At 38.6% G+C, this 15,411-nt stretch overlaps 1 protein-coding gene across 1 annotated transcript; it reads left to right on the forward strand.

Moving 5' to 3' along the window:
- Positions 1-10,651: 10,651 nt before the first annotated feature.
- Positions 10,652-14,751, forward strand: dlx1a (distal-less homeobox 1a). The gene is made up of 3 exons (XM_021597160.3): positions 10,652-12,434; positions 12,707-12,906; positions 13,276-14,751. The coding sequence occupies exons 1-3, from the start codon at positions 12,122-12,124 to the stop codon at positions 13,528-13,530; spliced, it is 768 nt and encodes a 255-aa protein (XP_021452835.1). The 5' UTR covers positions 10,652-12,121; the 3' UTR covers positions 13,531-14,751.
- The last annotated feature ends 660 nt before the right edge of the window (positions 14,752-15,411 follow it).

The raw sequence follows: 15,411 nt of genomic DNA on the forward strand, positions 1-15,411 counted from the left end.
CCCGAGTTCCCGACTGACAATTCCGAGTTGGATGATCGTTCAAAACTTTTATTCCCAGTCGGAGCTTGTTTTTTTCCCCAAGTTCCAAGTTGTCTTAAAGTGAGATTTTCCATTCCAGTTGTTTTGAGCACGGCAGAAATCATGCTGGATTGACAGCATGGCCAATGTTGAATGTTCCTCATTTTAAGCTTGGAAAAGAGACCCTTGAACCCAGACTTGGGACCACACAGCCACTCTATTAAATAGCAGGCTAGTGATGGCTTTGCAATGCTTGCAGATGGCCACTGATTCTTTCCAAACCACTCATTGTTGAATTTGCGATTTGTGTAACGTATATGTCCAATGGCCAATGAGCACCGATACATTTGATCTATAATTTATCTTCGTTATTTCTCTTCATATGACAAGGATTAAAATGGATTTGCCTGTAGATTGTTGACTTGATTCATGATTATGACTGCTAACTAAGATTTTGAAAGTATGATGTTGATATGATCAGTCGAATCAAAGCTACTGTAGATATAAAGTGATTTCACATAATTTTATCTGTGGCCAATGACCTTGAGCCTTCTTGGATGGGCACTTCTAATGTAACTCTATGGCAGCACCCAAGGGGTGGGAATATTCAAACTCTACCCTTAAATTTGGCAGTGAGGTAGTGTCCCCCTGAGTGACAGAACACTGAGCCAATCACGGCGCAACTAGAGAACATTACCAACCCCTACGCTCCGTATTTTCCGCTGGCTGCCCCACCACCACAGAAAGCACTGAGCTAGGCTGAAACACAAGAAAGCAAAAAAAGAGACCATGTTTGTATGCGGCTTTGTTAACGCAATGATTTTTATTTCTATTTTACATTGTTTGCAAACTGATATGTGACACGTCTTAATGCAAAAATAACAAGCAAAACAGGCAATCCCCCCCAAAAAATAACAATTATTATATTTTTTTTGCTAAAAATCTGGGGCTCAAAACAGGTGGGGCAGAATGACGGATCACCACTGGATAGTTGTAACATTTTGTGTTACAACTCACACCAACCTTAGCAGCCATGACATTGCTCCACATTTTAGCTTAATGCTCCAACTTTAGCATGGACAACTAGCATCAAATATATTTACAAAGACTGGTGACACACCAGATGGAAGTGCTTGCAGATGGAAGTGCTTCCGTGGGTTTGGGACAGACAGGCCCAAGTGTGCACAGTCAGTCAAATGAATCTAGCTTGTTCCCGATTGGAGATATTGAGAGTGTTACAACTATCCCTGATCTACCCTATATAAGGTATGACAGTTTTCAATTTAAAACATAAAAGTCAACAATGGCAAAAAAAATTAATACGAGCTTTTCGCAGCCCATAGGTGAAATACTGTATGGCTTCAAGGCTTTCTATTTCTTTAAACTGTGAACATTGTGAACGTCAGTGTTCTCATAGACTTTTCATTCCTGCATTCCTGCATGAGTATGCCCAGCCTTTGTGCTATTCTCTGTTTCTGGACTATTACCATGGTGACTTGACAAGTTGGAGACATTTCTGGTGGCTGTCAGGAGAGGCGCTGCGGGAGGCTGCTGGGGGATGCTGGGAGCTGAGTGTTGGTGGCGGGACGCGGCTATTGGCGCCTGTGAGCTGGACACCCCTCTACATGTCATCAGAGGCACAATCAGGTGGGACCAGGGGGTCTCTGACTGGCTGGCCAAGAAGCACACAGGCTGCTCAATGGGACAGAAGTTATTGGGGGTTTGGGATGAAGCTGATGACATGGTTGGTGACAGAGACTCATCATTTGAGTGTGATACAAGCATTTGAGCTGCCAGGCTGTAATGTTTCTTGCCTTGCCTGGAAAGATTTATCCCAGATTACAGGGCCTAAGGGGTCAGCAGCCATACATGTGGGAACAGTTTAAGGTTTGTCTGAATAAATTGCAGTTTTGTGGGGGTCTACTAACATCCCAATATGGACAACATCCAGGTGTCAGCTAGTCAGAAAAAATAATAAGAAACAATAATCAACCATTGATAGCAATGGGGTAGTTATTGCTCAATCACTCAATGTGTTATAACAGTTGATTTGAACAGTTTAACATTTACAGAATAGTAGGGTAGTAGGGTACACTGGCAAGACATGCAAACATTGTATTTATTGTTTAGTTGTTCAGTCTGGACAGGGCAATGTGATTCTGAGGAGAGCATGCATTTATTTATTTTGCTGAATAATTTTCTCTAAATTGTTTCAATTCGCTTTGTGGATCATGCATTTGTTGCAAGCATTTTTCCAAAGAACAAAGGTGCACTGTATGAAATGATGATCCCTGAATTCAGAAGGTCTACTGTTGTCAAGATGTATGTTGGCCATTTACTTTAGCACAATGAACTTTTTTTCTCTACAGAGACTGAAATTATAGGCTGGCTCCTGCTTGCCAAGAATCTTTTCTATCTTTTCTGTGGGGAGGAAATGTTTAATCCGACCCCCACTGGGAAACAAAAAGTAATGCATATTTCACTGTCTCTCCTGTCTGCTAGTGTGATGAAATCGACATTTTAATGCATATCAGAGTTTTTCGAAAAGGCAGAGTTGATAGGAAAGGGAACATCATATTTATGAACACCCTGGGTTTAATGCACTCTACAACACTGCGATTCCTGTGTTCCATTGAACAAAACATGTTCAGCAATATAAAGAAAAGCCAAAGTACTCAATTATTCCTCAGGCTTTCTATCAGGCCTCCTGCATTCGTGGCAAAGGCTAAAGGTCATGTCAGTCGTCCTGCATCTCAGAGAGGTAATTATCCTTTTCCTGTCACAAAACAACAAATGATAGCCAACTACTAGCGTGCATTTGCAGGAGCTGAAATGTTGTCAATAGGAAAGAGAGAGAGGTATAATTTTCAGGCAGCTGCATATCTACTTTTTAAAATCTTATTATTCAATGGTCATTTGTCTACATGTGTATTTGTGTATGTCTGTGCGTGTGAGGGAGAGAGTGTGTGTGTTTATTTGTGTCTTTGTTTGGTAGCTTTCGAGGGGTGTATTTATATGGTCCTACTTAACATATTTATTTATAGTCCTACACTTTCTTACAGTCATCTTTTTTGTCGTAGCCATTTCACACTCTATATTGTCCAAGTAATTTCCCTTTCAGCGTCTGTTTTTTACCTTTCAGAAAGAGCCATGAATGGAAGGGAAATTATCACAATTACTCATATAATTGAGCAGTCTTTGTAGCAAGTGCAGCTTCAGTAGCCTTTTTCCATCAGCCAAAATGGTTTCATTATAAGGGTTTTTCATATTCCCTGACTCTGGGCTCCACTGAGGGCCTGGCACGTGGATGAAATGCAGGGGGAACAGTGCGAATCATTAAGGTCACAGTAGGAATAATTATCCCAGCTATGGAAAGAGCATCTAGGGTCTTTTTTCTTCCCCAGCACAAATGCACTGTCCACGGCTTTTAGTCACAAAGAACTTTGTAACAAATAGAGCTTCCACCTACTACTTATACAAAGAAGAGAGAGGGAGAGTAAGAGACTTGTATCAACATGACAATTTTCCATCATTAAGACTAATGACAGGCACGGACTGTGGGGATCAAGGGGAACACAAAAAAGGGAGCACGTTCAGGTGTTGGCTGAGTGCTGACCTCCTTCCTGTCTTTGTTGGAGACTTAACTCTTAACAAAAACTAGAAAGAGGTGCCAGATGAAGGCACCGAGGCAGCTGAACTCCAGGCAGCAGCCTAGTCCTCCATGGCAAATGACTTAATTAGGACATTTGCATGATTCCCATTTGTGAGGAAATACATTCAATGAGACATACATTTGCATCCATATAATTAAGCATTGTTTTCACATGGGTCACAGAAAATTCGACAGATAGTTTACCCTGTCACATTATCCTGTGTATGATTTGCCCCTCTACTAAAATAAAATACATTTTGCTTTCATTCATTACATTAAGATCATGAAGACCCCACAGTTAATCACATTTCACTCCCAATGGCTCTCTTTACTGTTAACTCATGGATGTATTTCCTGATCATGGTCGTAACTACATATGAGAACATCGAGGTCTGGACCTCTGTAATAAAAAATATACATAAATAAAAAATACATATACATAATAGGCCTAATACAAATAGGTTGTACATAAAGAAATGAAATGACGAGTCAACATCTAAATATTGCTCCCAACGTTGATCTAAGCTCAGAACGCTTGGGCTATTCTTGATCTGATCGAGTTCTTGATCTGATCGAGCCTGCCTCTGCGAACAAGTGGAATCATGAACAGCGGTTTGTTGGTTATGTTCGCCTGCGTCCTCCGGATTTGACTTTTTAGCAACAAATTCACCTCTCTCTCAAATGGCTAGCTCCTCACTCTCGCAGCACAGGCCGAGGGCCTTAGACATGAAACAAACTACCCCAGCTCGGAGGCAGCTTAAGTAGGCTACTAGAGATGCCGCAACCAAGATGATAATGGCTGGGGTCATATTTGCTTGTTTTTGCTGTTCTCCAAATAGCATTTTTAAAGTTATTAACTGTAAGCCTATACAAATGCAGGGCCTCACTAAAACTCAAACGCTGTTGACAGCCCTGTTTCTGATTAGTCTAAAGATGTGGATTCCCAGTTATTTTCAACTTTAAGCCAACAGCTAGAACTGTAAAACATCAAAAGTGTCAAGACTGTTTTTTTTTTTTTTTTACTGAATTAAGTAACAGACATATTTTTCGAAATCCACTTTTTTTCAGCTATACTTTTAGGTAATTGGTCATTTTGTGGCCAATTTCAGGCGGGTTGGAGGCTTGCCACCACCCACTGACCCCTGCTGCTGCAGTAATGGGGAGCAGCGTTTTACCCAGAGTCCATTGTGGGTTGCCACAGTGTGACCCTTGGCTTTTCAGATTCTCAGGTGAGGGAGCTGGACTGATCATCAGAGGCGAGAGGGCAGAGGGACTTCCAATTTATAATTTCTCATGTCAGAGAATATCATAATATTTTAAGAAAATATGTAGCTAGCTGTATTCATTTAACTTATTTTGCTCCAACATAATATGTCCAAGGACTTCAGTGGTTTAGTGTGGGACAGGGCTTCAGACAACTCCAATATGATGCATAAATGAGCCTTCTCTTCTTCGCTCTAAGAAAACCCCTTGAAAAAGATGGCAAATGGGAAGTCAGTCTGTCTATGTAATATTTGTCAGTGTGCAGGTGTCAGTTACTTGCAGTGTCTGGAGACAATTATGTCTGGCTGATCTTCCAAGACTGATGTGGTACTCTGCAAAAATTCCACCAGCCAAGCCTGGCAAATACTCAACCTTGACATAACAATGAAAATATTGTTTAAAAGTCATATTATATGCTTGGGAAAGCTGAAAATCAAATCTTTGAAAAACCTGGATGAAAAACCTGCATATTTATTCAACCTTTGACAGATGATATTTTGTGTATAATTTTCACCCCCAAAAAAGCACACACAAAAATAACCCAACAACAGTTGATCAGATGTTGAGATATTGACTATTTCAAATACAGATTTATAGAGACAGTATTACTGCTTTGAGATTTTAAGAGCCATGCAGTGCTTGTTTGGTGTAATTTAATACTTGATTGGAGTTTTTCTAACTACATCAGGAAGTACCTTTGACAGATGTAAAAGCAGAAACTCAGACTGACCCACAGCCTGATTGCTAGGTCTTTCTTGATTCACCCAGGAGAAACAAGTCCATCTTGTCTCTATGTCCTTCTGGAGAACTGGCTCAATATAGCCAACAACTCATCCAGTCCAACAAATGGCTATCAAAGAGTAGGAGTTTGAGTTTATTTAGCTGCGTTTAGACAGGCAGCCCAATTCAGATAATTTTTTCCCACTAATTGGTCGTTTGAACCAATCAGATCTTTTCACATCCAATATTATTCAGAGCTGATCTGATTGGTCAAAAGACCATGTAGTGAAACAATTATCAGAATTGGGCTGCCTGTCTAAACGCAGCCTAAGAAATATAAAGGAAACATGCATAATATGATAAATATCACTCATTACCACCGTTTCATTAACCACTTGGACTGAATCAAAAACCCAGAATTGATTGTTAAGGGTACAAGACTATCTGAATGTGCTCTGTAGTTCAGGTGTGACTCACTGACATTGCAGATCAGAGAAGGTACACTTCTCTGAATCCTCACTCTTTATTTTGTAATACAATTGTGATATACATATATACACAGTTTGATACTTGAGAGAATGTAAATAATGTATCATGCCTTCTGTTTGAAATGACTGAAATAAAGGACAATTGATAGTTGGCACATTTGTTAAATGTATGATTAAAAAAATATTTCAAACACAGAATATCTTGTTATAGAAATGATACCATTTCATAACAAATGAGCATTTTTATAAAGAAATCATGACTTCTCGTCCTAATAGTTCAAGCACTTCCTGAATTCTATTGCGTTTGAATGTCCTTTACATCCTAATTCAGTATCTGTTTACAACATAACATTCAGTAAATCCAAAGCAATTCACTCTTTGATGGTAAATTGAACAGGAAAATACATCTCTAAAGTTGGCTTAATTCGTCTAGTTGGTGCCCAGCGAAGCAGCAAATTACAAGAAGGCAAGGACCTCCAAGGTCAGAGAAGGAACTGGGGGAAATACCATCCCGAGGATCTGTTCACATTGGATTGATCATATTTTGTTAAGTCACCATTTTGTTTTATCAGCAGCATGCTTTAGACATCAGACAGATATTGATCACGGGTCAATAGTATTGGAATTCTGATAAAACAATACGTTATTGCAGATTTTAGAGAAATATACAGTCATTTTGTCTTGCTATTATTGGCAAATGAGTCATGATGTTGCAGTTCAGTAATGTAAATGTAGGTCACTGTTCAGTTCCTCTTTTTTTATGCTGCATAAAGACAGCATCAGTACAAATAATGAATGCAGTATTCATTGATGACAAAGTATATCAAATACATGCACAGCAAATTATGTTTTCAATTTGATTAACAAAGTGGTCTTTAAGAGCAGTCTTTAGTACTCCTGGCTTGTTAGAAATGTACAGTGTGGATATGTTTGCAGAAACTACATCTTCATATAAACGGAAAGATTATGTCCAGAACACAGAGAACTGTGTACTACACATCAAGAGACTCACATGCATTGGAACAAGAAGCAGGAAATGCAGTACACAGGAAAGAAGAAAAAGGAACTTGGAAGGGATATACATCAGGATCCCTTCAACTACTGTTAGATTGATCGTGCAATCTTTAAGAAAACACGGAACAAATTTCGTGAATGTTTTGAAATGGGACATTATTATCTCCTCTTCCTATTTGACATAAGTAAGTATTCTGCAGATATCCATAAAGTATCACTCTGTCCAGCATGAGATGGCAATGTTGCTAATACATTATTTATTCAAACTGAACAAAAACAAGTAAGCATTATATTGTCTGCATTTGACAACATTGTTCAGATATTCTTCATAATAAACGGTCACCTCGTGAAAACAACACTAGCATCTGCAATAGATGGTCATCTTAGAGAGTTAAGTTATTCCGCATATCAGCTGTTCAAATTATGGGTCAGATTTGCCGTGGATAGCGTGTCTCCCTCCCTTCAACAGAGGAAATGAAATGAAACGGAGTATCCTGTGCCACCAACAACAGTAATTAATCATTGACATTTACTCCCATTTACCCTGGACCTTGTAAAGTCTGAAATAAGTGAAATTAGTTTAGCAAGCCCCATAGGTACTGAAGATTCATTTGAAAAACGAATTTCTTCCAGAGCCACACAACATGCATATATTTCAGATGTAGGTTGGAAGGGGTAGTTAGAGAGGGCTTTCCGTCAGAGGGCTGAAATGAAGTAGGGGACACTTCAGGCCCTGCTCCCTCCACCCTTCACCCTCAGCGCTGGCTGCTAACCCTCAGGTGGAGTGCAGCAGGTGTTAAAACACACTCTGCCATAGAGCTACTCACTGCTAATGAGTCCTGTCTCCTTAAACTCTCTCTCTCACTGATGCTTCCATGCACATAGGGCTTTGTTTTTAGTGTAGGCCAGTTAGAGCCATGCCATGATTCCATCCGAAGATGAAGAAATCCTGTAAGACTGGCCATTACAAGGTACTTCCATCTGCAGGAGCCAAGAATGTAAAGGCTGAGGCATGTTATTAAATGCTTCTCCAAGTCAGCAGTGTTTCTGAACGCTGTCGTATTTTAATTTGGAGTTGCAGTTAGTTTGATTGTTACAATAGTATTTAGTAAAAAAAAATGTCCTGTATTGTTCTTTGTTATTCTTAATCAAAATATAGGTTGAAAATAATGAAAGAGTTAGTCACATGAAATGCAAAGAAATATTTACCCTTTCTGAGTGGGCTATTGTGGATTTTGTCAAATGAAATATTATTGTATACAAAGGTAATTACAATGACATTTGAGAAAGGCAATATTAATGGTAAAGAATTATGTATGTTATTATATGTAAATATCAATATGTTTAAGATTAGGCCTACTTGGCATTTTCGTCAGTGAAATGCATTTGTGATTATTTCTCTTTTTCATGCTTTTTTCCTTAGAATTAAGTCTATGTTCCATCTGTTAATGGTCTGAAATGTAGGCCTATTGCTAAGAACACGCATGTTCATCTTCAGAATTCCAGTTTGCAGATACTATAATCGGGGGGAAATAATGACAGTTATCAGTCGCACCCACCAAGTGCCCATAAAAATCTGTCCTCTGTTCTGGAAGATGATAATTATTGGTTGTACTACTATTATCATTTTCACTGTTGATAGAGGAACCCTTTAAGTAGTTTTCGAACGTAATTCCAGAAATAGATTGCTTTAAATTGGGCAATTTAAAGGAGAGAAGCCCAGTTATCCTTATAAGCGTTAATATTTTATAGAATTCTTCAAATCCAGAGATCCACTGTTAGATGCACATCGCAGACTAGACATTGCTCACCATGATGTCAGCGCTCGCATTTTCAAAACACATTCGTAAGTTGCTTGATCTGCTTTGAGTTCAATTATGTAATTAGGTTGATAATCACAGTGACGGAATTTAACTGCCTTTAATGTGTTATTCAGGTGAGGAGTTTGAGCTGCCGGGGGAACAGGCTAGTGGTGTTTTTGCTTTCGGCTCATCCACAGCAGAAGGACTCAACATAGGCCACATTGAAAAATAAAATGAAGATCAGGATGGTTGCTGCATCTTCGTCACCCTCAGTGAGTGGTGCGCAATGGAGTATTTCTGATCTCCGATATTGGGGATACATTTTCTTCTTTTTCATCACATGATTGTCGATATTAAGTAAGTGAAAATGATGACTAATCGTCGTTAACACTTCATCTCAATGCTGAATGAAATGTGGATCTCCTGTATTCTTACTGTAACCAGAAATGTTCAACGTGCCTGTTATAGCCTTAGGATCAGCGTGGTTTTTTGAACAAAATGTCCTTCGAAAACTGAGCCAATAACAAAGGGAAACGGCCTAATCTTTAGTCAGTCGTTAGTTTCGGGTAAATCAAACGTCCTCTGAAAAGCATTGTTCATGTCTACATAGGCTACAGTCGTAATGGGAAACTGGCCGCACCCCCACCAACCTCGCTGGGAATTATGTTAATTGATTGAGACTATGTTTAATATTCGGCTGTTTTACGATTAAACTAGCCTATATTATTATGTTACAGAGTAAATCGAAAATGTTAATTGTAAAATTATTTGTTTGAATTTCACGACAAATCATGATCTTCTAGGCCATTTGGATTTACCCACTGCTGGGCCAATTAATAGGCACTAATAGATACAGAGGAGGTGCGGGCAGCATGACTAACAGCATGGGTCTGCATGCTCGCGCCATATTTAATACGGTATTATAAAACGATTTACTTCCCATTAATGGCAACTGATGGTGCATCATTTAGTATATTGTGAGAGCTGGGCAATACATTTATGGCAGCCAAGGACACCCAATATGTATTATATCAAAGCTATAGCATAATGCACTCCTATTTAACATGTACTGGACAATAATTTGGAAATGGGTGATATTTAATTTGAAATTAAGGTATAAATAATAAATATAATCACATAGTTGTCCACTCTCAACACAACCTGTTCAAATGTTGTTGTTTTTTTGTTTGTTTTTGTTTTACATTGCTTTACCTTGCTTCAATAACAGCCGCAAATGAATTATATGTTTAACCCCCAAATAGAACATTTGGAGATTTGCCAGCGTTGTAGTTTTTTACGTTGGTTGACAATATACACCTACTAGATACAATTATTGTTTTGTAGGTTGATAACGCACGTTATATAGGCTACTACAGGCATTTTGTTTCTGGTCATGAAATGATTTCACATGTGGAGAATAGAGCAATAAAAGGCGTATAGCCAGTGATGGAAAAAGTACCCAATTGTCATACTTTAGTAAAAGTAAATATACCTTAATAGAAAATGGCTCAAGTAAAAGTGAAAGTAACCCAGTAAAATAATACTTGAGTAAAAGTCTAAAAGTCGTTGGTTTTAAATATACTTAAGTATCAAAAGTAAATGTAATTACTCAAATATACTTAAGTATCAAAAGTAAAAGTAAGAGTATACATCATTTCGGATTCCTTATATTAGGCAAACGTACGATGTTTTTTTTTTTTTTTTTACATTTAGGAATAGCTAGGGGCACGCTCCAACACACATAATTTACAAACGAATCATGTGTTTAGTGAGTCCGCCAGATCAGAGACAGTAGGGATGACCAGGGATGTGAATTGGACCATTTTCCTGTCCTGCTAAACATTCAAAATGTAACGAGTACTTTTGCACGTTAGGGAAAAATGTATAGAGTAAAAAGTACATTATTTTCTTTATGAATACAGTGAGGTAAAAGTAAAAGTAGTCAAAAAAAATATAAATAGTAAAGTAAAGTACAGATTCCCCTTAAAACTACTTAAGTAATACTTTCAAGTGTTTTCTACTTAGCTGGCTATAGCCTATATGGATAAATGTTGCAGAGAAACAGCCCAATGGTTTTACAAATATCAAGGTTAAGAAAGTGTTTCTTTTCACAACAATATTTTAAGCATGAAACATAGGTTAGTCATTGCTTGAATTTATCAATTCAACCAGGACTCAGATATTTGAGACCATGAGCCATTGCGAGTGTTAAATATATGTTTAATTATGCGTATGAAAATTAAACATTAGTGTTATGCTAATTCCTCTTGCTTCAGCTGTGGCTCAGAGCACTTGAGACTGGCATTTGATCAAATAGACCTGTAAGTAATATATATATGTGCATGTGAACACCAAAAGACTCTGTCAATAATTAGTAAATCTATTACAGTTTGTTTTGAGATATCGAAACAATATCTAATGAGAAATAAAACATAACTTTTCTGTTAAATAGGCCTATAACGCCTCAAAGTTACACTTCAATGTATTCATACTGCTATCTCTGAACATGATTATGTTTTATTGTAGTGTGATTCATTTGTATAAAACAGTTCTTAAATGAGAATTATAATAATAATAATAACACAGGCTGTTTCTTAATGTTTAAGTGAACAACAGGCCTATCGATACAACAGGATCTAACCATAGCCTACTTGTGATTGACAATAAAATAGGCTATTTCTTTATAAGAAACAATTTAATTATTATCATTATTGTTATTATTATAAAATAGGCTGGATTTAATTGTGTGTTGTTTATTTTAAAGCAGATATTTAGGATTTCAGTGTCTATTTTGCTAATACCTTTCTCTGCTACCTAAGCAATATTTTTTTTATTGACATCTCCGGGCTGAATCTCAGGTTTTGTTGTTTTTCTTGAGTTTATCAGGTCCAAAGGACCCAACCTCAGGATCGCCAATCGGCATCATTCTTGGATAGAGTGGACCAATCAGCGACCGTCTTTGATGAATATTCATGATCCCTGATTCAAACCTTTGAGCGAGTTTGTCTAGACCCAGTGCATCATACCTAGACTTTTCACAGAGACAAACTACATTTTCTTATGAATGGAAAGAGAAAAAATCAGTACAGCTTAAATTGGGATCCATCCTTCACTGAGATCATAGAAGAAAACAAAAAAGGAAGAGGAGAGATCCGCCAGAAGAGATGACAATGACTACAATACCAGAAAGTCTTAATAGCCCTGTCACAGGAAAACCCGTTTTCATGGAATTTGGGCCACCGAGTCAACAAATGTCGCCTTCCTCAATGTCTCACGGACACTATTCCATGCACTGTTTACATTCTGCTGGTCATACTCAACACGAGAGCTCGTACAGTCCAGCCTCATCTTTTCCTAGATCTTTAGGTTATCCATACGTTAACTCCGTCGGCAGCCATTCCTCAAGTCCATATCTCAGTACAGTGCAGTCGTACCAAAACAGCTCGGCACTAACACAGACACAGTTAGAAGATACAGGTAAGCTTTCAACTTCATCCTTTTTGTCTCTATAAAGTTCTTGGAGCCATTTGGTTTCTGTTTTCGGTCCAGCAAGCAAACGTTGGATTGGTAAAGCAACCCAGATGTTGGGGTATTACGCTCGGTAATTATTTATTGCGTAATGCTATAAACAATGTACGCAATTAAGGGTAATTATACCTAAACTACAGCCTGTAAAACTTGCGCATTGCTGTGCAGAGACGTTGGCGAGCTGTCTCCTGAGTAATTCTGCTATTTTCTCCCCTTCTCAGCACCAGAGACAGAGAAGAACACAGTTGTAGAAGGCGGAGAGGTACGGTTCAATGGGAAAGGGAAAAAGATTCGCAAACCAAGGACTATCTATTCCAGTTTGCAGCTACAGACTCTAAACAGAAGATTTCAACAAACTCAATATTTGGCACTGCCAGAGAGAGCCGAGCTGGCAGCTTCAATGGGACTCACGCAAACACAGGCAAGTCAACGTTTGCTATCTTTACTTTCATTTAACGCTTGCATTTCAATGTACCTTTGAACACGTTAAACAATTGTAGGCCAATTGGTTACATTGGCTATTTATGCTCTTTCTGGTTGTGTTATAGACTGCTGTCTTCGTGTTTTCAATAAAGTTGGGTTTTATCAAATGTTTCATATTGATTATCATCATGCTGATATTCTATGAAAAGTGTACAAATATTTCGAGGCTGGGAAGAAATCGAGGCTTTTACCAAAACATGATTTCGACATTCCAAATCAAAATGGTGCCTTACTGTCCCCTGGTATAGTTTCTTGAAATTGCCCAACTAGACAATCTTAATGACGTTGATTGTCTCTTTCTTCTCAGGTAAAGATTTGGTTTCAAAATAAGCGATCGAAGTTCAAGAAACTGATGAAGCAAGGTGGTGGAACAATTGACAACAACACTTTAGCCCAGTTTAATGGTCGCATATCTTCGACTGGCTCTCCGGTAGCACCGGTTTGGAGCTCACCGACCACGGTGAAAACATCCGTGGGTACACCAGGGTCTTACATTCCAAGTTACACCTCATGGTATCCAACTGCACACCAAGAGTCTATGCAGCAACCGCAACTAATGTGAACATAACAGTGAGATAAAAGACCTGCCCCGCCCTCTATACTATCATGGCCCATATCAGGAGATTTTGGGTCAACCACCCAGCGTGGCCTTGCACTGTCCCGCTGCAAACATGCACAGATGTAATCCGGAGTTTGCTCCCAAAGTTGCCAGCTGACATGTCGGCCTCCTCATGCCGACCGACGGGACAGAGAACAAGAGCCCTGTGAGCCGAGGGACTGAAAAGGCACCGTTCGCGCCCGAGGGCAACAAGTCCTTTCATGTCACCGACAGACACCGGAAATTGTTATGAAAAATGGGTCCTCAAGCTGCTCTTATTATCTTTTGTGACATTTTAATAGGCTATGTGTTAAAGTAAATATATTGAGCTGTAACAAGTCAGTGAGAGTAGGCTATATTTATGTATCCTATGTTTGATTTTAAGATTTGCTTAATTTCTTATCCCAATTATGATTTTTAAAAATGGCGTATGAAGCCGCACGTTTCCAAGTATCAGATGTAGGTCATGCATCTCCAACGAAGGTCAACATAGTGATTTGACCATGACCTTAAAACCTTGATTTCAAACAGACAAAACTACCACTGGTCTACAATGTAACTTTGACCAACGAATGTAGGCCAATCCAATTAATAGTCTTATCATTTTGATGGGCATGGAATCGAATATCGAGTCCATCCCTTAGTTCTTTCCTGCGCCATTGCGCTAGCCACATGTTGCTACCATGCTGTTTTGTGTGTTAATTTAAGTTAAATTATTTAGTTTTTTCAAAGTCTGTGTGTTTATTTAATATGCAGGTGTGTTTGACTTATGAAACGACAACAAAGTGTTGTAAATGCTGCTCTAATGCAAGCAAAACTCCTCTTCTACGACGGGAGCCCCAAACATTATGTGAAAAAAGTTTAAATGGCTAGTGGCTGCTTGAGAAGAGCACTAAGTTGATCCCGAAGATGAAAATATGGTTTGTCATTGTTTGTTATGTGTTGCGCGGGTGGATGTACATAAGGACAAGATATAATATGATTTTTTTCAGCTTTGGTTTGTGCTGTAGCCTAATGATACATTGTGAAATAGGGTTTTTGTGTGTTCATTAAGATGAATGTGTTAAGCAGTCTATAGAAATATTTAGTTTTGTATTGATCACTTTAATTTATTGCTTTGTTTTATTGAAGTTATGTACATATTGTTGAAAACAGTAAAAAAAAGTATGATTTAAAAGGACAGTATAACGGTGTCAGTAATATTGTGTTTATAGGCATGGTGCTGGCCTAGCCAGTGGGGTGGTGGTAACGATTAGAAAGTAAAGTGAAACCCTAAAACAAGTCCATGTAGGCTTGCGATGTGACAGCTATTTCTTCAGGACGTTATATTTAAAACGAAATCGGTGGTAAGATACAATGTAATAAAATAAAGCCTCTATGGTTACTCATTTCATTTCCATTCGTCTACAATGTGCAGCATTGGCCGTGTAGCCTACACGGGATTAGGAATAGGCTTTTAGCCAGGAATATTGTTCATAGCCGAAGCCCAAGGGGCCTAATGGATATATATAGATAGGCCTATCCGTTTTTCATAATCTCTTTATGTGTGCTGGATATCGCCATGCTGGAGACATGTCAATTCAGACTGGACACGATTAATCATGTGTCGGTTTCTATAACATTGTAATTCCTTCAACAATATAGTGCTTGTTTCTTTTCAGTTTAATTTAGTCGCTATAAGCTCCTTTCTCGCTTCTGTGGTTCCAACAAACCCCGTTTTCATCGATGAATAGAGGAGAGAGCAATGGTGTGTGTTAAGTGAATAATTGGGCGAGAGGCAGGTGCTGCAAACAGACTGGTTGGTCGAGGAGGTGGGGGTGGGGTTTAAATGTAGATAAGTAAAAG

The sequence above is a fragment of the Oncorhynchus mykiss genome, chromosome 3, assembly GCF_057628025.1.
Source record: "Oncorhynchus mykiss isolate SJ-2025 chromosome 3, ASM5762802v1, whole genome shotgun sequence".
In the NCBI taxonomy this organism is placed as follows: domain Eukaryota; kingdom Metazoa; phylum Chordata; class Actinopteri; order Salmoniformes; family Salmonidae; genus Oncorhynchus; species Oncorhynchus mykiss.

Excerpts from the sequence above, each read along its gene's own strand:
- dlx1a (XM_021597160.3), top strand. The coding sequence starts at position 12,122 with ATGACAATGACTACAATACCAGAAAGTCTTAATAGCCCTGTCACAGGA. Across the intron at positions 12,435-12,706 it reads GACACAGTTAGAAGATACAG|CACCAGAGACAGAGAAGAAC; the intron begins GTAAGCTTTCAA and ends TCCCCTTCTCAG. Across the intron at positions 12,907-13,275 it reads TGGGACTCACGCAAACACAG|GTAAAGATTTGGTTTCAAAA; the intron begins GCAAGTCAACGT and ends CTTTCTTCTCAG.